At 39.9% G+C, this 12,218-nt stretch overlaps 1 protein-coding gene across 4 annotated transcripts in view; it reads left to right on the plus strand.

Moving 5' to 3' along the window:
* LOC116467169 (zinc finger MYM-type protein 2) overlaps nt 1-12,218 on the plus strand; it is a 142,727-nt gene that overhangs the window by 87,940 nt on the left and 42,569 nt on the right. For all 4 annotated transcript variants that reach the window (XM_058437786.1, XM_032150692.2, XM_032150693.2 and 1 more), the window contains 2 exons: nt 1,696-1,846; nt 4,151-4,323. In XM_058437786.1, the coding sequence (XP_058293769.1) occupies nt 1,696-1,846; nt 4,151-4,323 (324 nt within the window). The remainder of the gene's footprint in view (nt 1-1,695; nt 1,847-4,150; nt 4,324-12,218) is intronic.

A 12,218-nucleotide genomic window follows, 5' to 3' on the forward strand; every position in this document is an offset into this window, starting at 1 on the left:
CCAGAACTGGATTACATGATTCCTTTCTTTTTCTTTTCTTTTTTTTTTTTTTTTGAGATAGAGTCTTGCTCTGTTGCCCAGGCTGGAGTACAATGGCGTGATCTTGGCTCACTGCAACCTCCACCTCCCAGGTTCAAGCGATTCTCCTGCCTCAGTTTCCCAAGTAGCTGGGATTACAGGCGCCTGCCACCACGCCTGGCTAATTTTTGTATTTTTAGTAGAGAGGGGGTTTCACCATGTTGGGCCAGGCTGGTCTCAGACTCCCGGCCTCAGGCGATCCACCTGCCTTGGCCTCCCAAAGTGCTGGGATCACAGGTGTGAGCCACCGCACCCAGCCTGGGTTACATGATTTCTAAAATACTTTGGAAACCTGAAATTTCATTTTAACAGTTTAATGACTGGAACGTTTTTTAGTTTATTATTTGCTTTGGTGCTGTCTCCAGATCATTTAAACCAATCCCTATTTGAGACTGTTGTTGGCATCCAGTGATGATTTTTAGTAACTGATAACCTTTAAGTAACAGCAGTAAGAATGAAGGCCCAGTAAGAGATAATAAAGGAGTGATGAGGGAATGAAGAAAGAAATCCATTAGCAAGCACACAGAATAATAGTGTCATATAGAAAATGAAGATCCTGCATACACTGAATTTTTGATACTAGATCAAAATGAGGTCCTTTTCACTGCATTTATGTCAATGCTACTCCACTTTGACAGTTGTTTTGGTGTATTGCTTTTATTTACATGGAGGTTAAGTGTTAGAAACAGTTAAGAGACACTGCCACACTGAATGAGAGTTGAGCGTGTCCCCCCGGGAGATTGAGAATTCAGTGGTCTCTTGCTCCTCACTCCATGTGGCTTCTTTGTTGCCTTCCTCCTTCTATAAATTACATAGTCATAATGGGGCAACTTTCCACTAATGATTGCCTTACTACTTGAGTTGATTCCCAGACTCCCTCACCTTCCTTATTCTGGTCTTCACATGTCTTTGCTAAGTGTAAAGTAAATGGTTTAGACTTAGTCTGTAGCCTGCTCAATAATGAGAGAAAAGCTGCCTCCCTGGAAGTGTTAACTTGTTCATACCTGCTTGGGTGGATATTTGAAAAGTAGCTCTGGCTATTGTGGGTTTGGGCCCAAGAGAAACAAATTATTACTAATCATATTCCATTCAAGGGAAACAACTCAGTCTCAAGTTCAGCAGCACACTGTGTGATGGCACCAAATTGAATACTTTATCCATGATACATCTGTTACTATTAAGGTGTGTGGTAGGAATGTGATGGAGCCTACTTGTTTATACTCAACAAAGAATTTTTCTTTTTGACTGAAAATATTATTAGTGCCATAATTTTTATCTTTCTTCAGTTTACGTATGCTGTATTTTCCATCATTTTCTTCCCATTTCTCCAATTATGTTAGCAACACCAGTCTGTCATCTTATTTAGTGATACTTTTACTTTCATTGAGTAATTTTAGGGTAGCTAATGGCACTGAATTTTGTGGAGCTGTGTTTAAATTTGGCAGTGAATTGGTTAAACTAGGTATCCATGGCCTGTAGGAAATTTATCCCCAAGGATCTTAACATTAAATAGGTAAATGATTGAACTTTGCTTCTGTAAAAGTGGCTTGTTTATTTCTTAAGCTTGTTCTTAAGGTGGTTGTCATATACTTACCAAGATTCCCATTGTGCATTTAGAACAAAGTGCATCAGTTCTGCAGCAAAACTTGTTCAGATGACTATAAGAAATTGCATTGCATAGTTACGTATTGCGAATACTGTCAAGAGGAGAAGACTCTTCATGAAACAGTAAATTTCTCTGGCGTTAAGAGACCTTTCTGTAGTGAAGGCAAGTGTATATACAGTGTTGTTCATAACATTTATTGATATTTAATGTTTTTTGCCAAAATAATATATCCAGAGTGGCTGCACAATTTTAATGTAACTGAACAAAAATTGAGTTTACGTTTCTACTGACTTGTTTTGTTATTTTGTATGTGTTTGTAGACCTGGGCTTCAAGATGGTTTTATCTCTAAAAATTTGGTAACCTCTTGTTTCATTAAAGTTTTAGAATAAAATAAAAGCATTTCCATGCCGTGTTATTTCTAAACCTACATGTTGTGGTCTGAAAGTTGGTTTTCCAAGTGGTTTAAAATTGTTTTCCATTAGCTCCATTTTCCCTGCCCGGCTTACTACCTAACCTGCAAAGGTTTTCAATATGTATACCAGAAAGAAAATCACATATGGCAGTACTAAAATGGGAAGATACTTTCAGGTATTCAATTTGGGGTGCCAGGGAAACACTGGGTTCTGTTTTAGTATGTTCAAGAATTCCCTTTCCTCTTATCTACATTTTTGCTGTTCTGGTGCCAGGCAGCAGATTATACAGATGAATTCAAATTCTAAATCTACTTATCCAGAGATAGGAACTAGGATTGTAGCGATGGGTTTTGGGGTTTTGTTATTCCTGTTCTCAAATGTGACATTCTTGCTCTAAGCTGGCTTTCACTTTCTATTCTATTTCTATTGGTCCATGGCACTGAACTCCCAGCTTTCCTGTCTGCTATCTTCACCTATAATTTTTTAATGAGGAATATTTTTTTCTGGATCTACTTTTTATATGGATTCCTGACTGCTAGTTTGGAGTAAGAGAAAGGTGGGAAAATCCTAAATGTCAGCAGTAGAGAATGACAGCAAAATAAAAAGATTTATCAGTTCATTCAACTAGTGCGTTCATTTACAGTCTTAACATGTAATGTAAAGTCATGTCCCTAAGAGAGTGCTGCTTGCTTATAAAACAAGGCATTCCTACTTAATTTTGTACATTTCACCTGGAATGGAAAGTAACCATGTTTCTCTGTTATTTAAGAGTAAAGCTATAATGAAAGATGACAAATCTTATAATGTTTCATTGAGAAGATTGATTCTGAATTAGTCTTTTTACATTTGAGTTGTGCAGTGACATTCTTACTGATTCATAAATCTGAACATACATGTTGATTGCTCATATATGTCATTAATTGTCTACCATTTGGATTATATGGACTTTACTAAAATAGACAATTAGCAAATAGGTAATTGACATTCAAGAAGATAATTTTCAGTTGGAGGGATTTATACATTCAGACGGGTAATACCATGTTAAAAAAGAATGTGTTTTTTTTCCTGTTAAATGACATATTTTTTTGCTTTCTCTTACTGCACCCAGTTCTCTGCTAGAACCTGTCAGAAATAACAAAACACATAATACCTAATACTACCATCAAACTCTAGTTAGATAAAGCTAATAAAGGTAAATTTTAAAGAATATTTTAAAATATAGTTCAAGGTAACAGAAGTCATAGGATAGTACATAAATAATTGCTAAATAAATTATATAGAAAACAATCGCACTTCATGTTTGCAGATAGGAAATGTCATTTTAAACTAGGTATGGTGGGCAGCATTTGTGGTAGGGGTATAATTTGAGGTCCTTATGAAAGGATGAATAGGATTTTAGTAGATAACATGTAAGTCATTCTACTTACATAGCACAGTGTAAGTATAGAGTTACTTGATCCTCGTAGAGGTATTATAGGGAATAAATAAGATATGTAAAAATACTTAATGCGTTTATGTAGTAGAAAAAAATATTTCATTAAAGGACTAGATAACAAAAGTATTTTCTCTGGGCAAGTCAATAAATCTGTTTTATTTCCCTGAAGGTCCATGTAAGAGAGGTAAGCTTGAAAAATTAGCTAAAATGCCTAATTAAGTTGAATATCTCTATAAGTTTACTCAGAGCCTCTCAGTAGTCTACATTGTTCTTTTTTCTAAAATGCCTATTTGTGGTATGCTTACTTTGATACTTAAAATTCTATCTATTTCCCAGGCCCAAGCAAGATTCTGTTTAAATAGAACAAATAAAATAATTCTGAGACATTACTAGATTTTAATGTCTTGAAACATTATTTTAACCCACATGTTAGATAATATGTTATCTAATAAAATATCTCATATTCTGTTCTAATTTTTGTAGGTTGATATTGATTATAGTAGATTTTATAGTTTTGATCAGGAGAGGAAAAATCTTGACCAATTAAGATCTGTCTCTGCTCAATAATTAGTTTTCATGTGTTTTTTGTTTTAATATATAAACCTTATATTTTTCAGGCTGCAAATTATTATACAAACAGGATTTTGCAAGACGTTTAGGATTGAGATGTGTTACTTGCAACTATTGTTCTCAGCTTTGTAAGAAGGGAGCAACTAAAGAACTCGATGGTGTTGTGAGAGATTTCTGCAGTGAAGACTGCTGTAAAAAATTTCAGGATTGGTACTACAAGGCGAGTAACTCCTTTATTACAGCAGCTACTTTAACCAGTCTTAAACGTTGTAGCTGTTACCATTACAAATCTGACAACTCATTTATTTTAAAAATGTACACACTTAAGGCCTAGCCCTGATAATACTATTCATTAAAATTGTCATTTCTGCTTGTTTGAAGTAGCATTTTTATCTCCTTTTTTAAATAACTTAAGCATTACCAAAAGATTAGGAATACCTATATTTTCAGCATTGTAGTTTAACAAAATGGATTGTTTTTCTAAAATTTGTTGTGTCTTTATTTCACTAAGTAGAATTTTTTTTTTTTTTTTTTGAGATGAAATCTCTGTCGCCCAGGCTAGAGTGCAGTGGCACCATCTTGGCTCACTGCAGCCTCCACCTCCCAGGTTCAGGCAATTGTTGTGCCTCAGCCTCCCAAGTAGCTGGGATTACAGGCACATGCCACCACGCCCAGCTAATTTTTATACTTTTAGTAGAGACAGGGTTTCACCGTGTTGGCCAGGTTGGTCTCGAACTCCTGATCTCAGGTGATCTGCCCGCCTCAACCCCAAAGTGCTGAGATTACAGGCGTGAGCCACCGTGCCCAGCTAAATAGAAATACTTTCGACTATGTTATCAGTGTTGAATGTTAGCAGGTAATTGTTTTGGATACTTGGGATATATTTTAAAAACATCTTGCTCTTTTTTGGCTTTTTGCCTTTTTAATTGTGAGTTTTGGGGGACTTTGAAAAGAACACTAAATAGAGACCAGAAACATTTAATTTGAAACTATAAATGTGTGTATGTGTATGTGTCATACTAAATCCACTTTAAAAATTTAACTTTTAAGTTCAGGGGTACATGTGCAGTTTTTTTATGTAGGTAAATTTGGGTCACGGTAAATGATGGGTAAATGACCCAACAGGACCCAAATTTACCAAAAGTAAATTTGGGTCATATTGTACTGATTATTTTATCACCCAGGTATTAAGCCTAGTACCCATTAGTTATTTTTCTTGATTCTTTCCCTCCTCCTACCCTCCAGTCTTTCATAGACCCCAGTGTCTGTTGTTCCCCTGTATGTGTTTGTGTTCTCATCATTTAGCTCCTACATATAAGTGAAAACATGCAGTATTTGCTTTTCTTTTCCTGTGATAGTTTGCTAAGGATAATGGCCTCCAGTCCTATCCATCTTCCTGCAGGGTATATAATCTCTTTTTTATTGCTGCATAGTATTCCATGGTATATATGAACCACATTTTCTTTATCCACTCTACTATTGGTAGGCATTTAGGATGACTCTTAAGTGTTTGCTATTGTGAATAGTGCTGCAGTGAACATATGTGTGCATGCTTTTTCTGTGCAGAAGCTCTTTAATTAAACCCCATTTGTCAGTTTTTGCTTTTGTTGCAGTCGCTTTTGGCATCTTAATCTTTGCTGGTTCCTATGTCCAGAATGGTATTGCCTAGGTTGGCTTCAGGGGTTTTTATAGTTTTGGGTTTTACATTTATTGATCCATCCTGAGTTAATTTTTGTATATGGTGTAAGGAAGGGGTCCAGTTTCAATCTTCTCCATATGGTTAGCCAGTTATCCCAGCACCGTTTATGGAATAGGGAATCCTTTTCTCATTGCTTGTTTTTGTCAGGTTCGTTGAAGATCAGATAGTTGTAGGTGTGCGGCCTCATTTCTGGGCTCTTTATTCTGTTTCATTGGTCTGTGTGTCTGCTTTTGTACGGGTACCATGCTGTTTTGGTTACTGTATCCCTGTAGTATAGTTTGAAGTCAGGTAGCATGATTCCTCCAGCTTTGTTGTTTTTGCATTTTGCTTAGGATGGCCTTGGCTATTTGGGCTCTTTTTTGGTTCCATAGAATTAAAAAAAAATTTTTTTTTTCTGTTCTGTGAAGAATGTTATTGGTAGTTTAATGGGAATAGCATTGAATCTGTAAATGGCTTTGGGCAGTATGGCTATGTTAATGATACTGATTCTTTTTATCCATGAGCATGCAATGTTTTTCCATTTGTTTGTGTCATCTCTGATTTCTTTGAGCAGTATTTTGTAGTTCTTGTAGAGATTTTTCACCTCCCTGATTGGCTGTATTCCTAGGTATTTTATTCTTTTTGTGGCAATTTTCAAAGAGATTGTGTTTCTAATTTGGTCCTCAGCTTGATTGATGTTGGCATATAGGAAAGCTAGTCATTTTTGTACATTGATTTTGTATCCTTTGCTGAAGTTGTTTATCAGCTGAAGGAACTTTTGGGCTGAGTCTATGGAGTTTTCTAGTTATAGGATCATGTCATTTGTGAACAGGGGAAGTTTGACATCCTCTCTTCCTATTTGGATGTCCTTTATTTCTTTCTCTTTCCTGATTGCTCTGGCCAGGACGTCCAATACTGTGTTGAACCGGAGTGGTGAGAGAGGGCATCCTTGTCTTATGCCAGTTTTCGAGGGGAATGCATTCTTCCAGCTTTTGCCCATGCAGTATGATGTTGGCTGTGGGTTTATCATAGATGACTCTTATTATTTTGAGGTATATTTCTTCAATACCTGGTTTATTGAGAGTTTTTTTTTTTGACATGGCGTCTCGCTCTGTCGCCCATGCTGGAGTGCAGCATCTCAGCCCACTGCAAGCTCCGCCTCCCAGGTTCACGTCATTCTCCTGCCTCAGCCTCCTGAGTACCACCACTCCTGGCTAATTTTTTTGTGTGTTTTTAGTAGAGATGGGATTTCACCATGTTAGCCAGGATGGTCTCGATCCCCTGACCTTGTAATCTGCCTGTCTCAGCCTCCCAAAGTGTTGGGATTACAGGCATGAGCCACCGTCCCCAGCCTACTGAGTTTTTAACATGAAGGGATGTTGAATTTTATTGAAAGCCTTTTCTGCATCTATTGAGATAATCATGTGGTTTTTGTCTTTAGTTCTGTTTATGTGATGAATCACATTTATTGATTTGCGTATGTTGAACCAAACTTGCATCCCAGTGATAGAGCCTACTTGATCATGGTGAATAAGCCTTTTTGATATGCTGCTGGATTTGGTTTGGCAGTATTTTGTTGAGGATTTTGGCATTGATGTTCATCAAGGATATTGGCTTGAAGTTTTCTTGTTGTGTCTCTGCCAGGTTTTGGTATCAGGATGATGCTGGCCTCATAGAATGAGTTAGGGAGAAGTCCCCCCTCCTCAGTTTTTTAGTATAGTTTCAGTAGGAATGATACCAGCTCTTCTTTGTACATCTGGTAGAATTGTGTTGTGAATCCATCTGGTCCTGGACTTTTTTTGGTTGGTAGGGTATTTATTACTGATTCAATTTCGGAGCTCATTATTGGTTTGTTCAGGGCTTCAGTTTTTTCCTGGCTCAGTCTTGGGAGGGTGTATGTGTCCAGGAATTTGTCCGTTTCTTCTAGATTTTCTAGTTTATGTGCACAGAGGTGTTCATTATAATCTCTGGTGGTTATTTGTATTTCTGTGGGGGTAGTGGTAATATCCCCTTTATTGTTTCTAATTGTGTTTATTTGGGTCTTCTCTCTTTTCTTTATTAGTCTAGCTAGCAGTCTGTCTATTAATCCCCCCCTCGCCCCCCCAAAAAAACACTCCTGGATTTATTGATCTATTGAATGGTTTTTCGTGTCTCAATCTCCTTCAGTTCAGCTCTAATTTTGGTTATTTCTTGTCTTCTGCTAGCTTTGGGATTGGTTTTCTCTTGGTTCTCTAGTTGTTTTAGTTGTGATGTTAGGTTGTTAAATTGAGATCTTTGTAACTTTTTGATGTGGGCATTTAGTGCTATAAATTTCCCTCTCAACACTGCCTTAGCTGTGTACCAGAAATTCTGGTACGTTGTATCTTTGTTCTTATTGGTTTCAAAGAATTAACTGGTTTCTGCCTTAATCTCATTATTTACCCAAAAGTTGTTCAGGAACAGGTTATTCAATTTCCATGTAATTGTATGGTTTTGAATGGATTTCTTAGTCTTGACTTCTAATTTGATTGTACTGTGATCCAAGAGACTTTTGGTTATGATTTCAGTCCTTTTGCGTTTACTGAGGAATGTTTTATATGTGATTATGTGATCAATTTTAAGAGTATGTGCCCTGTGACAGTGAGAAGAATGTATATTCTGTTGTTTTGGGGTGTCCATTTAATTCTATGCTGAGTTCAGGTCCTGAATATCTTTATTAATTTTCTGCCTCGATGATCTGTCTGATACTGTCATTGGAGCATTGTCTGGGAGTCTAAGTCTCTTTGTACATCTCTTAAGAACTTCCTTTATGAATCTGGGTGCTCCTGTGTTGCGTGCATTTATATTTAGGATAGTTAGGTCTGATGGTTGAATTGAACCCTTTACCATTATGTAATGACCTTTGTCTTTTTTGATCTTTGTTGGTTTAAAGTCTGTTTAGTCTGAGGCAACCCCTGCTTTTCTCTGTTTTCCATTTGCTTGGTAGATTTTTCTCCATCCCTTTATTTTGAGCCTATGTGTGTCATTGCATGTGAGACAATGGGTCTTGTTTCCTTGTCCAAGCCACTGTGTACCTTTTAATTGGGGCATTTAGCCTGTTTACATTTAAGGTTAGTATTGATATGTGTGGGTTTGATCCTGTCATCATGATGTTAGCTGGTTATTTTGCAGACTTGTTTGTGTGGTTGCTTTATAGTGTCACTTGTCTGTATACTTGAGTGTGTTTTTGTAGTGGTTGTTAATGGTCTTTCCTTTCCACATTTAGTGCTTCCTTCAAGAGCTCTTATAAGGCAGGTCTGGTGGTAACAAATACCTTCAGATTTTGCTTGTCTGAAAAGGATCTTATTTCTCCTTTGCTTATGAAGCTCAGTTTGGTGGGATATGGAATGCTGATTGGCAGGTGGCATTGGTGTTAAATTAAAAAAAAAAAAAATGTTGAATATTGGCCCCCAATCTCTTCTGGCTTGTAGGGTTTCTGCTGAGAGGTCTGCTTTTAGTCTGATGAGTTTCCCTTTGTAGGTGACCTGACCTTTCTCTCTAGCTGCCTTTTAACATTTTTTCTTTCGTTTCAGCCTTGGAGTATCTGATGATTATGTGCCTTGAGAATGATCTTTTTATGAAGTTTCATACTGGGGTTCTCTACATTTCCTGAATTTGAATGTTGGCCTGTCTAGCTAGGTTGGGAAGTTCTCATGGATGATATCCAGAAATATGTTTTCCAAGTTGCTTATACTCTCCCCATCTCGTTCAGGGACACCAACTTAGTTGTAGATTTGGTCTCTTTACGTAATCCCATATTTCCTGGAGGTTTTGCTCATTCCTTTTTATTCTTTTTCTCTGTATTCTTGTCTGTCTTATTTCACAAGGCCAGTCTACAAGCTCTGAGAGTCTTTTTTCCGCTTGGTCTATTTTGCTATTAATACTTGCCTTATAAAATTCTTGTAGTGTGTTTTTCAGCTCTATCAGGTCAGTTACATTCTTTTCTATCCTGGGTATTTTGTCTGTAAGCTCCTGCTTACATTGTTCCTTGGATTGGGTTTCAGTGTGCTCCTGCTTCTCAGTGATCTTCATTCCTAAACATATTCTGAATTCTATTTCTGTTATTTCAGCCATCTCTGCCTGATTCAGAACCCTTACTGGAGAGGTAGTACAGTCATTTGGAGGAAAGAAGGCACTCTGGCTTTTTGAGTTGTCAGGGTTCTTGTGCTAGTTCTTTTTCATCTTTGTGGGCTTATATTCCTTCAATCTTTGAAGTTGCTGACCTTTGCTTTTTTTTTTTTTTTTTTTTTTGAGATAGAGTCTTGCTATGTTGCCCAGGCTGGAGTGCCGTGGCATGATCTTGGCTTACTGCGGCCTCCGCCTCCCAGGTTCAAGTGATTGTCCTGCCTCAGCTTCCCGAGTAGTTGGGATTACAGGCACATGCCACAACCCCCAACTCATTTTTGTATTTCTGGTAGAGATGGGGTTTCACCATGTTGGCCAAGCTGGTCTCGAACTCCTGACCTTAAGTGATCCGCCTGCCTCTGCCTCCCAAAGTGCTGGAATTACAGACATGAGCCACTGTGCCCAGCCAATTTTTTTTTTTTTATCCTATATTTGATGACCTTGAGGGTTTAATTGTGGAATAAGGTGGATTCAGCCAAGTGACTGTGTTCTGGAAGATTTTAAGGGACCGGTGCTGAGTTCCTAACTCCTGGACTGTGTGCTTTAATAAACTCTGGGGTACTTATATCAGTCTCAACTTTATTCTGTCTCCTGGAGCGTAAGTATCCACTGCACTGGGGAGACTGACGTGTTTGGGGCCGCTGATCACTACACTCGATGGATGGTGTCAGTCAAAGCATTTGGTAGTGCAGTGACAGCAGGATCCATCCTCATTGGCATGTGCCAGCAGCAGTGCAGCATGATGGGGGTGTAGACTAGTTGGCTGTGGTAGGATGCTAGTTGGTGCTGGGGTGCCTGCCTCCCAGCCTGCACTTGCCACAGTGGTGGATGCAATGTGGCTAGGGGGTGGAATGGGGAGCCCCTGTCGGCTACTGTGCCTGTGGTTGCACTGGTGGTGGTGGTGGTGGTGGTGGTGGTGGTGGCAGGGCGCTGGCAGGTGCAGGTCTTTGTGCATTCTCAGAGGGCTCTTGGTCGCTCAGGGAGGTGGAGTGTCCGCTGTTCTGTGTGCCTAGTTCTGCTCTGGGCAGTGTTGGTGAAAGGGCCAGGTTGTGGTGGGGGTGGGGCTGACTGCTAAGGCTCCAACTGCAGTGTTGTTGGTGGGGGCAAGGTTGGGGTGAAGTGCACTCCTGCTGCATGAGTGGCAGGGCAGGGTGCACACATACACATTGGGTGCTGGCTGGGTGAGGCAAGCAAAACCTGCCTGCACATGGCAAAGGGATGTGGGAAGTATCCGTGGGCCCCAGGGGAAGCTGCAGTGTGGGGAGGGAATGGATGGCACTGCTGCATGTCTGTGGGGGCCACCCCACTGGGGGTCTCCAGTGGTCAGGTTCCGTCTGCCAGGGTAGAAGCTATGATGGGGACTCCTAGGACTCTCGAGGCTGACCTGAAAGCAGGTACTTTCACACTGGGACCCTGCAAGAGGCCAACAGATCAAGGGCTGCTCAGGTCAGACTGGCCTCTTATGGGCAAGACCTCCCTGCAGAGTTCAGATCTGACGGTTGCCCTAGGGTTAAAGTCTCCTATGGGAGCAAGTTGATTCTAGGTGGATGGTCATCCTTGGCTGTGCTCCACTACAGAGGTCCCTGCACCAAACCCTTTGGGTTCCACATCAGCTGGCTTGCTGCCCCTACAACTTCTTTAAGCAGCTTTCCCTGCCAACTCAAGTGTCCCTGCTGGTTGAAGGGTTTCCTCCTGCTGAGATTCCAGAGGCCTGTGCCCAGAGCAGGTTGCTCACTGCCAGTTCAGCTAACTTGTGCCCTCAGCATATTGGGGGTCAAGAACAAGTCCCAGTGTGTGGTAGCCTCATGCAGGGTTCCCAGATTCCTTCTCCTTCAGCCAAGCTTCTCTCTGTCTTCCCTCCGCTACTCTTGGTGCTTTCCCTCTGAAGATCTCTTAGGAGTGCACCAGCACTCTCAGTCCCTCCGGGGCACCTCTTCTACCTGGCTGCGTCTAGTCAGCCATCTTGCCCCAACATCTACTTTTATAAAGTTAGTCTGTTTTCACATATTGCATTAATTTCTTCCTCGATAAGAAAATGAGTGTAAATTTGGACTTGTGGGTAGTCAGAAAGATTACAAGAAAAGAGCATTAATTCCTATGTTGATAATATGGAAAACCATCTCAATGCTGAAACTTCATTGTGGGTACAGTTGTAAAGCATGTGAAGACAGGCCAGGCGCGGTGGCTCACTCCTGTAATCCCAGCACTTTGGGAGACCAAGGCGGGCAGATCACTTGAGGTCAGGAGTTCAAGACCAGCCTGGCCAACATGGTAAAACTCCGTCTCTACTAAAA

This window comes from Hylobates moloch, unplaced genomic scaffold (genome assembly GCF_009828535.3).
Source record: "Hylobates moloch isolate HMO894 unplaced genomic scaffold, HMol_V3 SCAFFOLD_4, whole genome shotgun sequence".
Taxonomy (NCBI): Eukaryota; Metazoa; Chordata; class Mammalia; order Primates; family Hylobatidae; genus Hylobates; species Hylobates moloch.